Raw genomic sequence first — 23,825 nt, 5'->3', positions numbered from 1 at the left:
CAACAAACTCTGTGTTCCTTGACCAACACTGACTGACATTTATGGAAGGATAATTCCCACTGGATCGAGGCTTTGGTGGTCAACGGGGAAAACTGTCCTGGTTGTGCTTGTGGTGTTGCTGGGCCCCTGTATTCCAAAGTCACTCTCCAAGGAGCTCTGCCCCACATGGACTAGACAGTCTCTGAATCAGTCTTTCTTCCTTTTTCCAATATCCATAGCAACAGCCTCCCCATTACTTTTCCTGGAAGATAGCTCTGAACATGACCACTCCAATGGTTCCCCAACTTTATCGATGTTAAAGTGTTCAAATCCAGCACCCACTTATCTTTCCAACCTTGTTTCCCATTCTTCCCCTTTGTCCATTCTTCACGGCAGCCAACCTGACTTCACCCTATTCCTGTGGGAGGAGTTGCTCCGAGCTGCCTGTCCCGAGTCCCCCCAGCGGCAGAGGTCTCTTCTGAGTGCCCACAACCCTTCATACCTCTCTTCCTTACAGAACGTCTCATTTCCACCTATATTCTGGTGGCCATGCATGTATTTCACTTCCCGGTGTCCTAGGGGGAGGATCTGTAGAAGTCCCTCAGTGTCGGTCTGAGGTTTGCATTTGACCGTCTTCAAAGCAGTGTTTCCGCTCTCGTGGCACTGACCTCACGCGCCCTGGAGACGCGAGGAGGCCAGTCGGGGGCAAGCCCCGGCGCGTTTAGTGCACAGGCACCCACCTGCATTTGAGTCCCCAAATCCCCAGAAGGCAGGATTCAGTGAACCAAAGTTGAATTTTAGGAATACCCCTATCCTCTTGTTTGCCTGTTTTGAGACTTGAGTCAAATATATCAAATCAAACTCTATTTTTTGTTTGTGTTTTATTTTTTTCCTTTTTATTGAATTGATTGGGGTGACAGTGGTTAACAAAATTATACAGGTTCCAGGTGCACAATTCTACAACATACCATCTACACACTGTATTGTGTGTTCTCCACCCAACTCCAGGCTCTGTCCATCACCATCATTCCCCCTGTATTTTCTGTTAGGCAGAGAAAGCACACGAGACAGCAAGGGTTTTCTTCTGACTAGTAATAATGATGTACTTGAAAAAGAAAAAAATGATGAATGACTCCATTTGTATCCATAGACATGGGATGAGCAACATGTGAAGAAAAGGTGTCTTTCTGTTACTGTCAGAATCTGCCCATTGGTAACCGATGGAACATGAGCATGGTTGGTACTTTTTATCATATTTCTCTGAGTGTTCCATTAGAACAAATTTATGCTTAGCATTTTGTCCTGCAGTGAGCATCAAATTCATTCTGCTTTAAGTTTCAATGAGATTAAAATATATTTTATGAGTGCCAATACCTGGAGTTATGCTTTTAGATCTGAGCTAGAATTGCTGTTCGGTTGACAGTTCACCTTGGGGACAACTCGCTTAGTCTTGTCCTCAGTGAGATCCCTCACGTCTCACTCTCTCCGACATCTGGAGCCCTCAGAGAAGAGCTCCCGCTGCCTTGTGCAGCTGTTGGAATGCTAATTGTAAGTATGGGCAACAATGTGCTATTTGGAGTGACACCTGCTCAGTTCAGCCTCTTCGTAGTGACCTTCATTTTGCTGTAATTTTCTTTGTAACATAGAAGCATGGAACCAGATTGGGGAAAGTCGAGACACAGATGCGCGCACACACACACACGCGCGCGTGCACACACACACGTACACCCACACTTTCTCAGATACTTTGCGGAGATTTTCACCTCAATCTCTGGAAGCTTTGCACACTGCAGAGCTGGGGGAGAACTTGACACTAGAATGAGTGTCTCCCATAGCAGTTCTGCCACATGCACGATGTGTGACCTCAGGTAGTTAGTCTGTCTTCTAAATCATCAGTCTCCTCATTTGTAAAGTTGGGAAAATAATGGTATTTAACTCACAGGGCAGTTTGGGGGAGAAAATGAGATGCACGCATTGCTCAGCACAGTGCCTTGTATAAAACAAATGCTCAGAAAAGGAGAGTTGTTATTGGACAGTGGTGTGAAGCATACTTTAACTCGAAATGATGAACCTTACAACTCAGTAGACCAACAAATTATCACTTACTTTAGGACAGAATTACATTATATCAGTGTTTACTCCTTTTTAAACATTACTCCTTTAATGTTTAAAAAACATGTCTTCCTAAACTTTGGAGACCAAGATAGTTCAAAACATTTATTCCTCATTTTCAGTGAGAAGAAATTCTTTAGCTCTTCTTCTTCTTCTTTTTTTTGTACGTGCCCCTAGCGGGAACTGAACCCAGGACTCTCTGGTCCGCAGGCCGACGGTCCAACTGCTGAGCCAAACCAGCCAGGGCTCTTTAGCTCTTCTTAATTCTCCTCCTTCATTGTACTGATAATAGAAGTTTTTCACTGAGTCGCCATCCTATTTTATAGAACATGGGGATGTTGCCAATAAAGGCATCAACATCATATTAGCTTCAACAGCCCTGATATGTTCTTATCCCCCCACTGGGTGACAAACTGTTTAGACTTATATGTGGCAGAAGCCACAGAGTAAGTCTGTTGAGGAAGATGGAGGCTGGACCTGCCATGGACATTCTTTTGTAGCCAGCACACCAGGGCAAGCAGGGGAGTGAGGTGAAGTTGACTTAGGCTATTGACTAGCATTTGGAATTCCCCTAACAGCCATAGTTAGAAAACGGGCAGAGATGGTGAAGAACGAGAGGGAGCCCAGACAAGCGTCGTCAGGAGTCTTTGGTAGCTGGTAATTACATGGCAGCTAGGAGCTCGGAGTTTGGGGGACATCCCTATTCTATTGAAAGAGGGGAGCTTTGCTTTCAAATGTTTAGTTGAGGTATAATTAGGTAGGGAAAGCCTTATATTCTTAAAATTAAAAGGAATTCTGTTTCTTGGGGTGAACCCCTTTCTATGGTGTTTTGATAAGGTCTTGGGCATTGGATCTGAGCACCACGGTCCCTGCACATCAGCTTTAATGGGTTGAAGGAATTCTGTAGAAAAGAAGTTGTGAACTCTTTAGGGTAACCTCTGAGGAGACGGAGACTCAGAGTTGCATTATCCATTGCTTGCGTGTGGCCAACCTTCCTGGATCACTGTGGTCCGCGGGGAATCTGTTTACTCTGCGGCCTCTGTAACACGTAGATGCAAGGATTGATTTCCATAACGGAAGCTGCAGGATTTTGCAATTTTATTCTGGATGATAAGGCAAATAGAATATTTTTCACAGTTCTGGTTGTGAAGGGTTATCTGGAATCAAATGAGGAAGCCCACTTGCCTCCCTCACAGAGTAGAGAACAAGATGTGGGGTGAAAGGAAGCCAATTTGACGGAAGACCTTCCAACACCATGCTTTCCCATGACCGCCCACCGTCAGGGTTGCGTAGTTTTGCTTTTTTCCTCCTGCTGCTTGGAATCGGGTTGCTTCTTCAACCACAGGTGGAGGGAAAGGAAGTGTGTTATAGATATAATTTATGATGTTGATTGAACCTCCTTACCCAGTTATTGAGTTTTACTTGGTTTTAAGTATAGCAGTAATAGTTTTAACTTGTTGGGATTTATTGCCTCTAGTAACATTTAAAATATTTGGGATAATTAGTATTTAATTGAATTTTAGTATATAATGGAATATCATTACATACAAGAAAATTTTCAAAAATTGGATGCCCAAAGGGTAAGTTCCTATGTTTACCCTCTTCCTTATCATCCTCCCTCCATGCCCAGCAGTGATTAGATCCACATCTGAGAAAAGGAAATTAAAATTGCTCACAATTTTATATGCCATGTAAGCCAGGTGTTCCACTTCTAGAAATTTATCCAAAGGAAATAACGGTAATGAAAATGGACATAAGGACACATAATGTACCAGTTTTATAGCAGTGAAACATTGACTTAAAAAATAGGAGGCATAGACATCCCTTATTTTTACAACAACAATGAAGATAATTTCAGGTGGGATGGGGCAGGGAGTGCGGGGTGGGAAAATCATTTTTGATTGTTTTCCTAGCCTACATTCCAGGCCTACATTTATTTTGTTAAGTCAGATTTGAATTTGAAGTGCTTTAGAGATCAGTGGATTCTCTATGAACGATCAAGAACTGGTTAGAAGATATAAGGGGGAGGGAGATTTCTATCCACAGTGACAATAATAATTGCAACTCACACATGCAGAATATGGACTCTTTACCAAGTCCTGCGGTAGGCCATCTTATTATAGCATTTTACAGGAGGGAAACTGAGGCACAAAGGTCTCCAGCGCCAGTAGGTCACACAGTTTTTTAGGGGTGGAATTGGCACAGCCCATCTGGTTAATTACTACATCTACTAACTTAACCAGAAATGTTTGGAGCATAAATAATGACAATTACAAACTTTTATTGAGAGCTATGCAGTAAATTAAAAGCAATGCTATGCTCTTGAATGAAATGACAATATTTTAAAGATGTGCATTCACTCCAAATTTACCTGCAGGATTATCAGTATAAATGATCCTGCAGAATCAAAGTATAAATGACCCTTTCAATTTAATAAAATGGTTCCAGAGTTTATATAGAATAAATAAATGAAAATGCCTATGATATTTATGAGAAATAAGTGATGATGGGGATTGTTGAATGTGATATTAAAGTACAAACCACTATCATTAACATTTTCATGGTTCTTACCATAAGACTAACTTAACAGCCGAGGATAACACTGACAAGCATTTAACCTAAACCAGGTGGTTCTAAGCATGTATTACCTTCCAACTGCCCAAGAAGCAAATGCTTTTATTGCTCCCATTTTGTATTTAAGGAAACTGAAGCATTTGCCCAAAATCACATACTTGGTAATTGGTAGGAACAGGATTTGCATTAGGCTCTCTGATTCTACCTGAAACACTTGAAAATACAGTCTGATAAAAAAGGTAGCACCACAAACCAGTGTGACAGGGCAGCTCATTCTACAGCTGACACTGGAAATCACTACGATCTTTCTTCATGTTTCAAGATTCCTTCTTTTAACATGCCCTTTTATTTAGAGAACTTCCTCTTGCCATTCTTTGAGGAACATTCTGCTGGCTAACAGATTCTCTTACTTGCTCTTCATCTCAGAATGTCTTGATTTCCCTTTAATTTTCAAGGATATACTGCTGGGTATAGGAGTATGGGTTGAGTTTTTTCTTTCAGCATTTGAAAAAATATTGTGTCACTTCTTCTGGCCCTGATAGTTTCTGATGATCTGCTGTTATTTACATTGTTTTCCCCCTACAGGCAAGATGTCATTTTTTTCTGTCTGCTTTCAAGATTTTATCTTACAGGTTTTTTTTTTTTTTTCATTTTCAAAAGTTTAATTATGTTGTAGTGTGGGTTTCTTTAGGTTTATTCTGTTTGTTTTCTTTAAGGTTCTTGAATCTGTAAGTTTATGTTATTTATGTTCATTTTGGGAATTGTTCGGATATTATTTCTTTCAGCAGTTTTTAAGCTGTTCTTTCTCCTCCCCTTCCAGGATTCCAGTGACATGAATGTTAGATCTTTTAAAATAGTCCTATAGGGTTCTAAGGTTCTTTTCATACATTTTTTAGTCTATTGTTCAGATTGTATAATTTCTATTGTAAATAGTCCTATAGGGTTCTAAGGTTCTTTTCATACATTTTTTAGTCTATTGTTCAGATTGTATAATTTCTATTGTTCTGTATTCAAGTTCACTGATTCTTTCCTCTTTGGCCTCCATTCTGCTGTTGAGTCTATCGACTGAACTTTTCATTTGGGTTATTGCATCTTTCAATTCTAAAATTTCCATTTGGTTCTTTGTATTTTTTTCTTCGTTGACTTTATATTTTATATTAGTTCATGTTTCAAGAGTGTTTATAAATACTCACTTAAGTATTTTTATTGTGGTTGCTTTAAAATCTTTCTCAGATAATTTTAGTATCTCTACTCTGTGTTGGCATCCATTGATTGTCTTTTTTTCATTCAGTTTTAAAGCCTTCTGGTTTGGAGCAGAAAGAATAATTTTTTATTGAAACCAACATTTTCATATTATGAGACTTAGGATCTTATTTGAACTTCTGTGTTAGCTGGCTTTTCCTGACACTGTTCTGGCAAAGGATGTGGGGACACTGTGTTGGTTCCCCATTCAGCCTCTGTTGATACCAAAGAGCAGGAGGAGGTTCCTTGTTACTTCTAGGTGTGGGTGGGAGTTCTGGCTCCCAACATTTTCCACTGACATCTCAGGAGAGGGACGCCAAAAGTCCTGCTCCCTGCTTGGCCTTCTCTGACACCACTAGGTGGCAGTGTTGGAATCTTCTCTTACAGCCCTGCAAAAGAGAAATCTGGGTTCCCCACTTGGGCTTTGTTGGCTTGGGCGGGTATTGGGCCACGGTTTTTGTCTGTCTGTTTTGTCATGTTTGGCTAGAGCAGAATAGTTATTGTCTAAAAGTTTTCTGCTATGCTGCCCCTTTCCTGGCCCTTTGGTTAGAGGGAGTAGGATTTTGCTGAGCCTTTTTTTTTTTTTTTTAAATCTGTGCACACAGGTATTTCTGGTTTTCAGCTTCTTCAGCTTAATTTGAAATACAGGAAGCGAAACCAAAACAAAAAATACAGGAAACTCACCACCATGCTGTTCCTAGGTCCCCAGGTTCCCAGCTGGTCTGCCTTCTTCTCTTTGCCCTTTAGAATCTTATGTTCATTTTAAATAGAATGTCCAGGGCCCTTGGTTGTACTTAACCAAACATTTTTTAAATAGAATGCAGTTATAGTATACATACAATTAACTTTACTGTAGTTGAACAATACTCTCTGTGGTTTGAAGGGGAGAGAGAGAAAAAAAGATTGTAGATGGTGGGGCTCTTTTGCCTGCTGTTCCATTCAGGGGGTTTACACCCTGGAAGTGGGTATGATGATGTCTGAAGCAGGAAACAGTCAATGCATAGCATGCCTATTTGTGAAGGGCATTTTAAGTTTTGCCAGCTACTAAAGTAGAAAGCAAGCATGATTCACATGACTTATTTTATGGGCATCTTTGATGAAGACATTAAAAGACTAATTGGAGGCCACAGTTAAACATTGACTAACAAAGAGTTGAGAACCAATAAAATTATCTATGGGATTGTTATAAACTAAGCCAGGTATAGCATGTTCATGGAAATTGTAGATGAATAAAGAATAAATGATTAGGCTGGCCGGTGTGGCTCAGAGGATTGAGCATCCTCCCATGGACTGAGAGGTCCCCAGTTCCATTCCCAGTCAGGGTACATGCATGGGTTGTGGGCTCGATCCCCAGTAGGGGGCGTGCAGGAGGCACCTGATGGATGTTTCTTTCTCATGTCAATGTTTCTATCTCTTCCTCTCTCTAAAAAAAATCAATAAAAACATTTAAAAAAGAACAAATTATTATATATAATTGTGTGTGTAAATACACTTGTCCTGCTTATACTTAAATTACTTAAGTATGAGATATTTTTTTCTATGTAGGTTCATCAGGCATAGAGTCATGAGATAGTTAAGGAAAAGGAAAAGCAAAAACTCATACCTGATCAGAAAAAAAAAGAAACTGCTCTGTAGAAAGTTCAAAGCCTTTGCATATTATACAGCCGACATAAGAGTGATGGAAGCAAGCAGCCTTTTTCACAAAGAGCACTGGGTCATATTTTAACACTAAAACTTACTGTCTATTGGTGAGATATTTATAGTAAGAATACTATTATTTTTGTTGTAATCATGGTCATGGTCCACCTAATTTACAAAAGCTAGAAAGTTAAAAGAAAAAGTTTTTAAAAAATGGCTGCACAGTCACTTAATTAAATATTTTGTAGTCATTAAAAATAATGGTTATGCCCTGGCCGGTTTGGCTCAGTGGTTAGAGCGTCGGCCTGCGGTCCTGAGAGACCCGGGTTCGGTTCCCGCTAAGGGCGCGTACCTCGGTTGCAGTTTGTCCCCGGCCCTGGTCGGTTGTGCGGGTGGCAGCCACTCGATGTGTTCCTTTCACATCGATGTTTCTCTCTCTCTCTCTCTCTCTGTTCCTCTCTCTCCCTCCCACTCTACCTGAACAAAAAATGGAAAAATGTCCTCAGGTGAGGATAAAAAAAAAAAAAAAAAAAAAAAAAAAAATAATGGTTATGCTGCATAGTATTCCATTGTGTACATGTACCACAGCTTTTTAATCCATTCATCTACTGATGGACACTTGGGTTGTTTCCAGATCTTAGCTATTGTATATAGTGCTGCTACAAACATGGGGGTACATATATTCTTTCTGATTGGTGTTTCAGGCTTCTTAGGGTATATTCCTAGAAGTGGGATCACTGGGTCAAATGGCAGTTCAATTTTTAACTTTTTGAGGTAACACCATAGCGTTTTCCACAGTGGCTACACCAGTCTGCATTCCCACTATGCAGCTGTAAGAAAGAAAGATCTCTTATCCTTTGAGATGACATGGAGGGACCTGGAGAGTATTATGCTACGCGAAACAAGACAAGCAGAGAAAGACAAATACCACATGATCTCACTTATTTGTGGAATATAATGAACTAAACAAACTGCTGAACAAAATTAACCCAGAGACATAGAGGTGGGGTACAGACTGACAAGCCTCAGAGGAGGAGGGGCTTGTGGGGAAGAAATAAACCACAGAACTTACATGCATTGGGGTGGGGGGGAAGGGAAGGAGGGTGTTAATGGGGGAAAAATGAGAAACATCTGTAACAAAAACAAATTAATAAAAAAAAAAATGGTTATGCTTTGCCTGGCCAGTGTGGCTCAGTGGATTGAGCATCATCCCATGCACTGAGAGGTCCCGGTTCAATTCCTGTCAGGGCACATGCCCAGGTTGTGGGCCTGATCTCCAGTGGGGGGCATGAAGGAGGTGGCCAATCGATGTTCTCTCTCATCGATGTTTCTTATTTATTTATTTATTTATTTATTTATTTATTTTTTTATCCTCACCCGAGGAAATTTTTCCATTTTTTGTACAGAGTGGGAGGGAGAGACAGGAACAGAGAGAGAGAGAGAGAGAAACATCGACGTGAAGGGACACATCGAGTGGCTGCCACCCGCACGACCAACCAGGGCCGGGGACAAACTGCAACCGAAGTACGTGCCCTTAGCGGGAACCGAACCCGGGTCTCTCCGGACCACAGGCCGACGCTCTAACCGCTGAGCCAAACCGGCCAGGGCTCTCATCAATGTTTCTCTCTCTCTCTAATATCAGTAAAGAAAAAAAAATTATTAAAAACAAGACACCCTCACGTTAGCCTTCCATATATTTTTTTTTCTTAAAACTTTTCGATAAAGGATTAGAAAAGTGTCCAAAGATAATAACTGGACGTGAGTGTAATGTTGCTGAGGGAGGAGAAGGTGGAGCGTCTGGGCTGGTTCAGGAGATTCGAGTTCTGTTTGGTCTTCAGAAAGCTGAAGTCTCTAAACAGCCCGAATGCTTGAGAAGGAAGCGTACTAGGAGGGGATGCTGCTAAGTTACCAGACCTCCCTGAGTCTGCTTCTTTAGCTGTAATAAGTCCTTCAGCTCCGATTTGGTTGATTTTTCTCCTGAAAATGGCCCTTTCAGGCTGTAAGTTTGCCCTGTCACGGACTGAATGCTTGTGTCCCCGCCCCATCCACATGTTGAAGCTCTCACCCCACAGTGTGCCTCTGTGGAGACAGGACCTCTGAGAAAGTAATTAAGATTAAGTGAGGTGATGAGGGTGGGGCCCTGATGATAACATTAGTGTCCTTCTATGAAGAGACACCAGAAAACTAGGTCTCTCCCGTGTGCCTGCACCGAGTGCTGGCCCCAAGGACACGGCAGGTGGGTGGCTGTCTGCCAGCCGGAAAGGAAATGAACTGCCAGGAACCTTGACCTTGGACTTCCAGCCTCCGGAACTGTAAGAAAATAAACTTCTGGTGCTTGAGCCATCTAGCCTGTATTTCGTGAGGGCAGCTGGCGCCGACTGAGAGACGTGTCCTGGACACCTTCAGCGATGAAAACGAGCAGATAAACTACAGGGCACGGAAATCAACACGTTCTCCGCCCCTACACGCACATCACTGCCCGCTGGCTCCCGTCTGGCCACGGGGCAGGGGACATGCCGGTCCCAGCACTTCCTTGTCACCAGCAGCACCGATGCAGTTATTCCACAGGACAACGTGAAGGTCATCTGGGCTTTGGGAAGCTCATGTCTGAGATGCGCTCTGCTCTCAAAGTCCAAAATAGAGCCACACACACAGAATTCAATTCCAAAGTCAAAAGGTTTTCTTGAAAATAGATTTAATTTTATTCAAATTAGAAATATCTGTGTCTCTCTGCAAAACCACCTCCCCAAGTTATCATCTTGACAAATGAAAGAATTTTCTGGGGAAAAGTTTTAAAGATAGTACAAGAAAGCTTCACATTTCTTTAATATTGATCCACCCAAAGGTACATAATGAAAAAGTTTCAACAATGGACCTGTCCACAAGGTCTCGATCATTCACGCTGAAGGAGAGGGGCGGGAGAATCACAATCACCGGGTGACCTGAAGTGTGCAAAGTTCACATCTACCCATGTCAGTTAACACTGGTGTGAGAGGCAAAGGCAAGTGCCCCTCGAGGAAAAGGCTTCACTGAGCTCAGGATCGAGAAACAAAGAGCACAGGAAATACCTTCTGAGAAGACTTATCTGTGTTCAGCAACATGAGCTAAGAGTACAAAAATCAACATTCTATGATCAGTCAACTTAAAGACGAGCTCAGTTCTTCCTGGAAGTACTGACATCCCACCATGCTAGTTTCCAGATTCGAGAAAGATAAAAAGAGGAACAAAACCAGAGAATGAAGAGACTGCTGAGCTTGGGCCCGGAGGGATGGCACCAGAACGCCAGGGCTCGCGCCCCGTCTGCCAGCAGCCCCTGCGTGGAGGCAGGGCACCGGCTTCTGTGCGGGGCTCAGCGGGCTGGTGGCGCCGCGGTGCTCCGGGGCAGCTCCCAGGGCAGGCTTCCCACGAACCGAGGGCCTACTTGGCCATCTTGCGGATCATGTAGTTGAGGATGCCCCCGTTGAGGAAGTAAGTGAGCTCCACGTCGGTGTCAAACCTCATGACGGCCTGGAAGGTCTTCCCGGTGTCCAGCTGTGACGACAAAGCAAAGAAGAAAACTGAGGGAGGAGGTGAGACGGCTCAGTGGGGAGCTGGTGCCCAGCAGGCGCTCCGCTGGCGCTCAGGGTGTAGTCCGCACACCAGCAGCGCCTGGAACATGCAGTCTCTGGCCCCGGCCTAGACCCTCTGAATCAGAAGCTGCATTTTAACAAGATCCCAGAGCCTCCTCTGCGTGGGAAAGCACTGCCCAGCATAAAGAATGGAAGTGAGACGTCTGAGAGTCTGGGCCGCAGTCACGGCCGAGCTCTGGGATGGTATTTTCTAAGCCCTCTCTGGGAGCTCCCTGCAGACGGCCGTGTCCCAGGTCAGCGGACTTGGTCGGGGTCGTCCCTTAGGCAGTGAGCCTCGCTGTCCGCCCTGGGAGCCTACATCCCCCGAGACCGTGGTGCTGGGCACTGCATCCTTCCCTGGCCCAGGGGGCTGTCGTTCTGGGCTGACTCAGGAACAGGCGAGAGTGTTTCTCGTTCACATGATTACAATGAAAAGGTGATTTTCAGGTAATGCCCTCTCCCTGAGCTTTCACGAGCATTCCCTGGCCTACGTGAGACTGGGGGGAACGGGAAGGCCTGGAGGTAAGAATGGAAAGGATGACGAATAATCAGGAATAATATGCTGAGGCAGGTAGAGAAGGTGCTAGTAAAACTAATTCTAACGCAGTCCTACTCTTTCCTTCTTCCAAACTCCACGGATCTCCTTCTGACAAGACTGACTACAAACCCAGGGTCCCTTTTGGCTGGCCCGGCACGAGAGGCCCCGGCTTACCTTGACCTGGACTTTCATTCGTGGTCTGAGGTTTTCCGGGATGCTGATGGTGTATCGCTCGCGCCCCGTGAGCCCCAGGGTGTCGGCAGTCTCCCCAGGGAGGTATTCCAGGGGGATCACCCCCATTCCGACCAAGTTACTGCGGTGAATGCGCTCGTAACTCTCAGCCAGGACAGCTTTGATTCCCTGATGGGGAGAGAGGAGTCTGGACACACTTCCACCGATTTCTCTTTAGACGCAAAGAAACTTAACAAAAGGCTTCTCAAGTCAAAACTCTTCTCACATCTAAATTCTTTATAAGTACCAATGAATCATTTACACAGACTGTTAGTCCCCAGCTATAAATAACACAGTAGTTAGTCTCCAACGAGTGCCCTGTGTAAGCACTCAGATGACTCCTCTCATTCGCCCTCCACCAGCCTGGGAGGGAGAGGCTACTCGTGTCCCCCTCCCCCAGGTGGTCAGGGGAATAGCTGGCATTTGGAACCCACGCAGCCTGACCACACACTTAGCCACGCTGTGATGCAACACGTCTTAGCAAACTTCCATTGTAACTGAAATCCACATTACAAAGACAACACACAGAAAATTCATCTCCTTCCCTTCAATTCTGTCACGACTGTAGGTGCCCTGGCAGACACGGCTGATGTCATCAAAAAGCAACTTATAGAGCACACCGCCATGGCAGTAAAGGCGTCCTCTGTGCTGCTTTACACTTCACATTTCAGGGATCAAACCGTACTGAATCCTGACTAACCAATCTATGAAGTACATTTTCTTGGTAATCTATAACTGGAAATATACAACACTGATCAATAAACCAGGGCACTCAATGAACTAAAACACCCCATTCTCAAACATTAGTTAACTGTAATAGAATGTTTAAGTACCCCTAAAAGGTCTCTTGATATCTAGGGTACACTTTTAAGATCCCTCCTGCATAAGAGTCACCCAGGGAGCTTGTTAACGTAGAATCTTAGAGCCCTGGCTGGGTAGCTCAGTCCCAATACGCCAAGGTTGTGGGTTCGATCCCCGGTCAGGACACATACAGGAAGCAACCAATGAATGCATGAATAGGTAGAACAAATTGATGTTTTTGGTTTTTTCTCTCTCTCTCTAATCAATAAATAAAAATAAATATACAAATAATTTTTTAAAAGGAGAGTCTTGGGCACTACCCCAGATCTCCTGCATCAGAATCTCACACAGGAAGTGGGGGCAGGAGGAAGAGAGATTCTTGTCGTCACGAGAACCATGGCTACGGAGCAGTGCTTCTCAGATCTGCTGCATACTGGAATCACCAAGGAAGGCTTTCACCATCCTGACATCCAGGCCTTTTTCCCATTATTCTCTGGGGATAAGATCCAGGCTCAGGTATTTAAAAAAAAAACCCACAGGTGTTTCCAAAATTATTTTTAAATTTATTGATTGATTTTTAGAGAGTGAGAGAGAGAAAAACACCGACTTGTTGATCCACTTACTCATGCATTCATCAGTTGCTTCTTGTATGTGCCCTGACCAGGATCGAACCTGCAAACTTGGTGTACCAGTCTGATGCTTGACCCAACTGAGCTACCTGGCCAGGACTGATTCCAGATTTAAAAAAAAATTTATGGAGAAAGGGCAGATTCTTCAGGATAGTATATATTTTGTATAGATTTACAGATATATGCATTATGTATTTATTTTGGGGGGAAGTAGAAACCTGTGTAAACACATAGTGTTCACGTCCCTAGCTCTGTATAAATGGCTGTGCAGGGCTGCAGATGCACAGATCACAACTGTTTAACCCTTTCCGCGAGAGTTCGGCCCAGGACTGCTGAGTGTGCCAGGCTGGGCAGCTGCAGAATGAAGTGGATGGTGTGTGGGCAGCCAGGGCTCAAGCAGCTCTGTAGGGCAGGCCAGACTCTGCAGCGCCCCCTGGGTCGGTTCTCCTAACCCTCCCACCCACCTCACAGTTCCCCACCCAACTGCTCTCCACTGCGGGCGCCCTGCTCCCTTCCTAGAATCCCTTCCTTCTTTTCGCTGGTTCTTTTCAGCAGTTTCTTAAAAAGCATGCCCCTGACATATTACCAAGTGATCAGAGAACATTTTTTTTTTTTTTCCTACACAGCAAAATGATTGATTAAAAAGACAACATAAAAGGTGTGTGATATTCCAAGATTTTCAGAACTTGGACGTTGGGGGGCTGCCTGCTGGACAGCCATTTTCCACTGCGCTGTGGATATCACTTATTAGTGTTCCCAAGTGCATTAACTGGCCCGAGCCACACGTTCTTTAAATTGGCATCAGCTGAGCCCCTTTGCCCTGCCCTGAGGACTGAGGCCGGATGAGCAAACGCTGAGGTGAGAGCTCTCTGCCGCCTGCGTGGCTCCGCCCTGGGACCCGGGGGCCGAGCCCAGAAACGCTGAAGGGTCCAGAGAGTGTCCTTCTTGCTGCGTCTACAAGCTGACGTCACAGGAAATTGGAGGAAGGACTTCCCCTGAGTTTACCCAAAGCTCAGGCTCCTTCCTTTTCCCCTCCGTGAACTTGGCAGCCAGTCCAGTAGCAGCAGCCCCGGCTTATTCCTCAAGTTCACCTGGGACAATGGCCTTAAATAAATTTTGGGCCCTCAATCTCTGAGATTATTATGAAAACCATGGAATTTTTCCCCATAATAAAAGACATACACACACGCTTTTGGATATAACTTCAGAGACTGCACAGACCGCCCCCTAGCTGTTCTACTGACACCCCCAAAGACCACGGTTCCCAGGATACGTCTGATGGAGGGACCCATGAACTCTAGATTACCCTTCACTGAAGACGAGTAGCCAGACCCACTGGGAAGTGAGAAGAACACACGCCACACGCTTCTCTGAGAGGCTCCTCCACGACACTGATCCTGGGTCCCGCCCAGCCTCCCTCCTGGACCAGGGGCAGCTGCCCCTTGGGATGTCCCCGTGTCACACTCACCAGGAGGAAGGGGCCCTTGGCTGCCCAGTCCCGGGAGCTGCCTGAGCCGTACTCCTTGCCGGCCAGAATGATCAGGGGAAGGCCCGCCTGCTGGTACCGCTCAGCGGCATCGAACACGTCCAGCTGGGGAGGAGAGAAGGAAGCACTGCAGGTGCTGCAACGGCACAAGGAGCAGACACAGGCCAACAAGAGCTGGGGGACGCGGGGTCCGAGGTCTGCAGTGAGCCCATCGCAGGCCGGTCTACAGATCCCATCTATCCACCCTGCCAAACTGTACTTTATAGTCTTTCAACTGAAATGGCTGATTGCGAAGGTTTCAGAAAAACATTCAACTCCTAAGGCATCAAGGGAACAAGGAAAGTAGAATAGATTTTCTCCTCTTCCATCAATTAAACTATTTTTAAACTTTTAAAAAACAGAGATTCCCCACCTAAACCTGAGTTTCAACTCAGTACCAGAGACCCAGTGATGGTCAATTATGAAGGTAGCAAAACACAAGGTAGGTAATGTTCTGAAATGATACAAAATGCAAACTTTTATTAGTGACCCTTCTGCATGGAGGTCAAGGTAGAGAGAGGAGAAAAGGTGATGGAGGCACCTGTCATTAAACGACAGGAGAGTCACTAACGTTTTAGTTATCCCACCCACCAATGAATCCCCAAAAGCTCTGCCTTAAATAAGTTTTGGGCCCTCAACTTCTGAGATTATGAAAACCATGGAATTTCCCCCCATAACAAAAGATACACACACACGCTTTTGGATATAATTTCAGAGATAGCTGTCTACTGACACCCCCAAGGACCCATGGTTCACATCTTCTCTGCAGACACTCAGTTGTGTCAGGTGATCTGTCTAGAAGACGTTTTTCATGGGACTGTCATTCTTGGAGCCCGGCCCTGCTCCGGTCTGGGCTGCGGAGCTCTAGCTGTGCACCCCGTGATCAAGGACCCCCCCACACATCCTGGGGACCCCCAGCACTGCCTTCTCCTGCACCTGACATCTTCCTCTGTTTTGGTTTATTCCCTCACTTTAGTGGGACACTTTCAACAAGTAGCTTTCTGAGACAGGGACTGAGGGCTATTTTTTAAGCTTTTTAGTATCTGCATGTGTTATTCCTTTTATTTCATTTGACTGGCGGTATGAGGATCGGAGTTTTAAGGGAGAAATCAGTCTAAGTTTCCAGGGCAGCTCGGGCACCCGACGCCCAGCAGATGTGTGGGATCTGTGTTCCCTCTCTGGAGTTTCCAGATCTCGTCCTTGGCTTGCGGGCTCAACGTCACAGTGACGGGACTGGCGTGGGTCACCTTCCCTGTGTGGCATCGGTGGGAATTTCTTCTTGTTTTCAGTGTCTGTTCAGTCATGTGTCCGGCCTCCTCAGTTCAGTCTTAATTTTCTCCTCTGTCTTTCTGTTGTATATTGAGAGATTTTCTCAACTAATCAACTTTTCCTGTAAATTTTCAAGGGCTTTATTATTTTTTAATTTAAAGAGCTCTTTTTTGCCCTTTGATTATAGCAACAGAACATCTCATCACTCCGAGGAAACAATGTTTTTCCTCAGTTTTCCACTCTTTGCATTACCTACGTTTCCTCTCCCTTTCTCCCGTCCTTGGTCTAGTCTTCAAGTTCAAGGACTGACTCAAATGTCCGCCCCCGATTCTGTCTGGTTGCTTAGGGGGAAGCACCAGACATCTGACTGAGGTTCTACGTCAGGGCGCGGCGCTGACGTCCACGGACAGCCCACGTACGAGGCCCCGAGGCCGGGAACCGCGAGGCCTCCGCGCGGTCTCTGGGCATCCCACACGCCACTGAATCTTTCCATCTAATAGTCTGTTCACTGTCCCTGCTTCACTGAACAAACACTGGGCACGGGCTGTGCTGGCCCCGTGACCGGTGATGACAGCGAGCTCACCGCGCAGAACCACCGGCGGCGAGCAGAGTGCCTGGTGGGAACAGCGCCGACCGGGAGCCAGACTCCGGGGATTTCACCTTTCTCCACCTGTGCCTCAGGCTCCCGGTGTAAGACGTGGGGGATTATGGTGCCCACTGCAGAGTGCCGTGATGACTACTAAATCCGACAGTATATGCAAACAGCTGAGGACAGGACCTGAGACACGGTACGTTCTACCTAAACATTAGCTGTCACTGTTTCAAAATATGCGGGGATGGTTATTTCTCCAGCTGCTAGCCCGCGTCCAGGCAGTGTCGTAGCCTTCACTGGGATGGGAAGAGACCCCGAGGACAGCCACTGGGCTGCTGTCACATGTCACTCCACCTGCGTGCAAGCCTCAGAGCCTGACCAGGCCCGTCTGACTCAAGGGCAGGCTTCCCAGGTCACCCAGGCCGCCAGCGGACAACTCCGCGGCTACGTGCGGACCAGACGGCTCCTGGGGGGACCCAGGCAGGCCTCCAGGGCCTCCCCTCTTCTCTCCCGGAGGCTCCAGTCAAATCCAATGAAGCAGCAAACAGCCCTTCAGGAAAAACATCCTCTACCTTAACCTGAATTTCCTCCACAAATACCCTGACTCAGAGCATTTCTATCAGAGGCTTTTCAAGCTCAACTCCCCGAAGGAGGATTTAGTTCAGCCATGAGGCAGGACTTCGGCGCAGGAGGAGGTTCGCAGGTGAAGGCGTCGTGTCCCCGAGTCCCCACACACGGACACCGGCCGGAGAGCGCAGGGAGGGAGCAGCAGGCGGGGCGCCAAGGGCCACGGGAGGAAGAAAAGTGGCGCGGTGCCCGCCCAGGGAGGGGACGCAGACCCGCCACACTCACAACTTCTCCAGAAGGCAGGTGGACGGTCTGCGGCGCCTGCTTGTTCAGAAACTTGTTCACCAGGCGGATGTTGGCGAATGTGCCCCGCGCCATGACGGCGTCGTTGCCTCGGCGGGACCCGTAGGAGTTGAATTCTCGGGGGACCAGGCTGGTGAGGAAGCAGGGGGGACCTGCGTCAGTGACCTGGAGGCGGGACCCTCGCTCACACCGAGGGAGAACCAAGCCTCTGTGCTTCTCTGCTTGCTCTCCAGGGGGGACAGCTGTCCCCGCTCGGCCGAGGGGGCGTGAGGCGGCAGGAGGGTGGCCAGGTGGAATTCAATCCTCTCCCAGGTCGACTTTCCATCTTATAAATCGGGCAGAAAATCAGGGGGAACTCTAATAATAGAGTATTTATTTCATTTATTCAGTAAGGTAGCCTATAAAGTTTCACAAAAATATTAAAAATGGGAAAGAAAGCCCTGGCCAGGTGGCTCAGCTGGTTGGAGCATCGTCCATACACCAAAGGGTTGCGGGTTCAATTTCCGGTGAGGGAACATACCTGGGTTGTGCGTTTGATCCCCAGTTGGGGCACGAGCAGGAGGAAGGCGAGTGATTGATGTTTCTGTCTCACATCAATGGTTCTCTCACTCTCTCTCTCCCTCTCCCTCAAATCAATAAACATATTTGTGGGTGAGGATTTAAAACAAAACAAAAATGGCCCTGGCCGGTTTGGCTCAGCAGTTAGAGCATCGGCCCATGGACTGGAGAATCCCTGGTTCGGTTCCCGCTAAGGGCAAGTACCTGGGTTGCAGTTTGTCCCTGGGCTCAGTTGGGGTCCTGTGGGTGGCAACCAGTTGATGTGTCTCTCTCACGTTGATGTTTCTTTCTCTCTCTCCCTCCCTCTCTCCCTCCTGCTCTGTCTGAAGATAAATGCAAAAAAAAAAAAAATGGGTAAGAAAAAGGAAGCAAAGACAATAATCAGGGTAAGCCAGCAAGGTGGGGCCAAGACGGGGGGAAACAGAAAGTACGTCCATAAACTAACCAGAAGGACGTTCAGATTTGTCTCCGAGTTATCAGGAATTTAACTGAAAGGGAAAACACACAACTGGCAACAGGATTTACAACTTCATAAGATAAAAGTCAAAGTCATGCCAAAGAGGTAAAACAACTATTTCTCCTGGTCCTGAAATCAGAGAAAAATCTCGCTGGTGGGCCCGATGAAGGGGGATGTTAGAATGTTAGGAACAACATTTTACAGTGAACACAGTGACCAGTTCATGGGGCTATTGCTTAAAATGCCAGGAAATGTGATTGAGTGTTAATAGGATTTAAAAGTTAAATCTAATTTGAGGACTGGGAGAATCTATAAAATGGGTTTCAGGAGCAAATAAATTTATATCCAAAATGTTGTGGATATTTGCATTTTCCTGGTTTCATTCAATCCCAGAAAGAGTCCATGTCTCAAAAGAGATCATCACCAATCAAAAGAAAGTGCTGGATTTTGTTCCTCGAAGTGGCTGGGTCCCAGCTCTGCGGGAAGCTGACTCGGGAGGTGGGGATGGGAACCAGGAATTTTTATCTCCCCAGGTAGTTCTCATGGAAAGTGAGGTTTGGGCCTGACTTCAATGACCATGTGTATATTAGGCGCCAGCAGACAATACTGGCATAACAGCTGTTACGATCGGTACACGCCTGAAGGACCGGTGAGGGGCCGCGGGAGCTGCCGTCCCCGAGGCAGCACACCCAGCCGGGAACGCAGCCAGGCTCTGCAGCGGGTGAAGAGCAGAGCCTTGGGCTTTAACTACGAGGCAAGCTGGGGAAGAGATGACAGCTGAGCCTACTGAGTTCAACACTTGCTCAAAGATTGTCCCCTGTCCCTGATGGGTGCTCGTGCTGACGGATTCACCCAAGAAAGCTTCAAAGTAGCGGAACAGAAAGACTGACTGGTTTTCAAGCCCCAGGGTCCAGTGAAAAATGAGTGATTCCAGAGACCAGCGGACGAAATGCTGGCCTCTTCAGTCCCTGTGCCTGCAGTCGGTCCTCACCTCCCTCACTCACCCTCTGTTAGTTAAGTAGCGAGCAGCTGGGCTGTTTCTTGCAATGTTTCCAGCCGGAGAGATGTGGTCAGTGGTCACTGAATCTCCCAAATTTAATAGCACATAGGCATCCACAATGGATTTAGGGGGCTGCAGCTCCAACATCTAGCAAAGAACACAACAGGTCAGGGTTGGCCCAGGTCTTTGCCAACAAGGCACGAGGGAAGTCTCAACAGCAGTGGTCCGTGGACCTGAGCCAGATGACAGCCCTAATCGGTGCCTAGAAAAGTCCAGGTGTTTTTTTCCGTTTTATAGGGGTGCTCAGAAAAATAAGGTGAATGTACTCAAAACATTCACATCTCACTCCTGAAGGGAAGGCGAAATACTGGCCCCTTCCCCTCAAAAGCAACAGCGATGCAGCTGCAAATGAGATTCTCCTTCTCCACGTCCACAGGACCCCTCGGGTGCTGAGGACAACTGGGATTCGGACTTCGATCCCATCCCCTTCCCACAGGGGCCACCCGAGCAGCACGGACTCCTGGACCACAGTTTCAGGGAAGGTTTCCCTGGACTGAATGGGTCTCAGGGTTAAAGGTGGCAGCCCTGGGACATTCTCCTGGAACAGTCCCTCCGGCACCACCGAGCCCATGTGCAGGTGGCGCCTGGCCGCCAGGTGCCTGCAGAGCCACAGCCACCCTGCGGAGAAACCCAGGCGCCCAACAGCAAACATCCCAACTCCCCAGACTCCCCGCAGGAGTCTGCTGGGTTTGTGGGGTTTGAATGGAACAGCTACTGCAAGCACAGGTAAGGATAGTAACGTAGATGTTATGAGGAAAGAAACCTTCGAAGAACTCATTTTTGTTAAAGATAAGAAGTCATACCAGGTTGTCAAAGAACGGTGGTGACTTGATGTACGTAGATTTGGGGTTCCAGTAATACAGCTTGTCTGACGGGGCTGCTAAGGCATTCCACTTTTCGTTCACAGTCTTTAAAAAAAAAAACACAAGGCCAACCCAGTTACATCCTATTCTAAGGAAAATTTAACACTGAAGCAAAAAAACATATATTCAAGCTAATAGCACAATAAAAAACATTGTTATTCGAGTCACACACCAGAGTTCCTTCATACTAAGACAGAGCCATGCTAAATATCAATACATCCGCACTGTGACAGGCAATCCCCGAGGATCCCCCCATGCATACCCTAAAGGGAGCCCCTCAGCTGAGTGTGGGCTGGACCTAGGGGCTCATTTCCAAGATCAGGTTGTACAGAGACTCTGCCTCCTATGTCTCTCACCCTCTCTTGCTTTCTCCTGTTTGCCCCAGGGAAGCCCGCAGGCGTGCTGTGAGCTGTGCCGGGACCCACGAGCAAGGCGTCCGGCGAACGGTCATGGGGGAGCTCAGGCCCCTGGTCCAGCAGCCCGTGCGCCCTCGGAAGTGCACCCTCCCCAGCGGAGCCTTCAGAACCGCAGCCCAGAGGACACCCTGACTGGCGCCTTGTGGAGGCCAAGGCACCCCGTTAAGCCCACTTGGATCCGCAGGACTGTAAGATAATAAATGCGGCTGTTTTAACCCAGGCATTTTTGGGGTAATTTGTTGTACAGAAATAGATAACTAATCCATATATTTACAGATATAACTTAAGAAATAATAACCCAGATTTGTACAAAGGAGAAAGTATTTACTCTCTGAAGGTTTTGGGAAGTACACTTCCAGGTCACATGGTCACTGGATAGCAAACGACAGCTGCTTTGCATAAAAATCATCTGGATTCTCTCCACATGTCCATCAACGAGGCCCCTGGACACGTGCATTTCACCCAGTGCCCACCCGACTCTGCCGGGGCGCTGCGGGCGGGCCCAGGGCCCCTCTCCCAGACAGTCTGCTCTCCTTCCACACCCACACACCTGCCCACAGTCCTTGGGTCAGCCTCACATAAAACGGAAAGAAATAACATCCAACGGTCTCAGAAAATAATACTGAGCCCCATACATTTTATCTCTATTTGTAAAATGCACAAAAAGTTTCATTTATTTAAGCAGTTTGGTGCTTTCTACTAAAGGGTTTTTAATTTGTTTGTTTGATTATTATTTGTAAGAATCCAAATAATTTGTGAGAGGTGCACTCCACCCAGACTCCACCATGACAGACGGTGACGTGGGGAGGGGCCCTCTCCCACAGCTGGCACAGCACCCAGGTGTCCGAGAAAGGAGTTATGGAGGGCTGGCCAGGAATCACACCACCGGGCCTTTTTCTCGCCCACGGTCTAATCTGGGAACTTCTGGGGAGTGTGAGGTCTGTAAACACGTGAGTCACAGGAGAGTGACCAACCGGCTCCTTTCTGTCTTCACCCACACTGGCCTCAGGTCTGCAGAGACGACAAAGGACCAGCTCTCCCTTAGATCTGGGGCAAGTGGGGGGCCTCACCTCTATTTTCTGGTAGACCTCCTTGAACATCCCAGGGATGACGTACTGGCGCTCCACCGCCTGGATCTCCTCTCTGGTTGGCCAGATCTCTCTCAGAAAAACCTCTCGTCCCTTGGCATTCACCCCTGGGGGAAGAGTGCTTGTTAGGGAGAAAACCGTCACCCCTTTCACATTATTTCACAGGCGCATCTCGCTCTTGGCAGTGGCGTGCTCTCAAGCCCATGCCGACACTGCAGCGGCGAGCCCGAATCTCCGCCCCGGAGGACACAGGCTGGGTGTCTGAGAGTATGCCACAACACTTGTCCACCGACCACCTTAAACCCTGCGTGGCGTGTGCTCCCGCTTACAGACACCTTGGTTAATGTCTGCTGTTGATGCGTTAACACTGAACTGGCTGCCAGAGTGCATGACTCATGCCGCGTGCAGCCTACGGATCGTGAGCCAGCACAGGCTTCCTGGGCCGGAGGATGCCAGAGCCTGTCAGCACCATACTCGGGGGCCATCTGAAATAGCGAAGTCACCAACGGAAAGCTCAAAAATGCAGACAACATGGCGTGAGACCGTGAACGGGACACTTATTTACAGGACAGCTAACGTACGGAGGCAGGGGGCTGCCTTGTGTGACCTCAGCTGAGGGTGCACGGTGAGTGCCTCCAAGCTCCCCCTGCTCTGTGCACGCCTGTGAACGACCATGGACGCATGAAGGACTCGGGGGTTAACATGCACTTTAGTGAACAGGCAAATGTGCAAATATGGAATCCACACTTAATGAGGATGACCTGTACCTCCGAAGTTATATTTCCTACAGGTGAACGGAGAGGGCGTTGTTTTCATACTATCTAATCTGCTTCGTGTGAGTTCAGGAGGGGATAGAAAGCAAGAAGATCAGAGGAAAGGAGACATCATTTTCTCAGGACTTTGAGAGGGTCAGCTAGCTGGAATGTGTTCCCACGGAGGACATGTTAAAGCAATGCCGATCGTTAGTTAAAGCAGGACACAGACAGGAACTGGAGAAGCCAAGAGCAAGCTCTCTGTTAGTTCCTGTATTTCTTTCTTTTTCACCATCCCTTGCCCTACAGTAAATTCTTATTACTTCATTATGTCCTACCTGTGTATTGGGGAGTAAAGGAAAGAAACTCCTCATCTTACCCTGGAAATTCTCGGCTTCATTATTTATTACGGAAAGCACTAGCTCTCTTCCAATATTTTCAAATTCACTGGGAAAAAACGAACCACACAAACAAAATCTCACCCAACGGCTCTTTCTCGAAGTCGATCTTGACGGTCCCCGCAATTGCGTACGCTATCACTAAGGGCGGCGAGGCTAAATAGTTGGCCCGGGTATTGGGGTGGACTCGACCTTCAAAATTCCTGTTGCCAGAGAGAACTCCAACAGCCACAAGGTCTCCCTGTGTAAGGCGAGAGAAAAATCAGGCTGCAAGAACAGATGACCTAGGCCGCTTGCTTCAGACCATCTTTCAAAGTTTCCCATCACCCGGATGCAGCTTCATCCGCTTCCCTTCCACCGGCCCTCTCCTCTGCAGCACACAGCGTGTCCCCGTGGGAGGCGCTCTGGGCCAGAAGACACAGAAAGACATGTGTGCTGGTTTCTGCCATGAGAAAACGTTATTTTGCCGCCTGGGGCCTAAGGCCAGTGGGAATGGCTGTAAGTTCAAAGTTAAAGGAAGCCACCCCGACTTATGTGGACTCTGGTTCATACACAGCAAACCAAATAGAATCTGTCAACGGTACAGAATTTGGGGTAAGAACCAAGCCAAGCAATTCAGTGTGCT

General features: G+C 47.0%; 1 protein-coding gene across 1 annotated transcript in view; it reads right to left on the bottom strand.

The window, feature by feature from the left end:
* Positions 1-10,271: 10,271 nt before the first annotated feature.
* ACO1 (aconitase 1) overlaps positions 10,272-23,825 on the bottom strand; it is a 61,851-nt gene continuing 48,297 nt past the window's right edge. The window contains exons 14-21 of the mRNA XM_036261137.1: positions 23,285-23,441; positions 22,033-22,157; positions 20,487-20,591; positions 19,628-19,770; positions 17,591-17,738; positions 14,821-14,943; positions 11,866-12,051; positions 10,272-11,076 (exon numbers count right to left, since the gene is read on the bottom strand). Coding sequence (XP_036117030.1) covers positions 10,963-11,076; positions 11,866-12,051; positions 14,821-14,943; positions 17,591-17,738; positions 19,628-19,770; positions 20,487-20,591; positions 22,033-22,157; positions 23,285-23,441 — 1,101 coding nt within the window. The 3' untranslated portion in view covers positions 10,272-10,962. The remainder of the gene's footprint in view (positions 11,077-11,865; positions 12,052-14,820; positions 14,944-17,590; positions 17,739-19,627; positions 19,771-20,486; positions 20,592-22,032; positions 22,158-23,284; positions 23,442-23,825) is intronic.

The sequence above is a fragment of the Molossus molossus genome, unplaced genomic scaffold, assembly GCF_014108415.1.
Source record: "Molossus molossus isolate mMolMol1 unplaced genomic scaffold, mMolMol1.p scaffold_m16_p_14, whole genome shotgun sequence".
NCBI classification, from domain to species: domain Eukaryota; kingdom Metazoa; phylum Chordata; class Mammalia; order Chiroptera; family Molossidae; genus Molossus; species Molossus molossus.
Note: the sequence above shows the minus strand (reverse complement) of the source record. Positions and strands in the feature narration are given on the sequence as shown.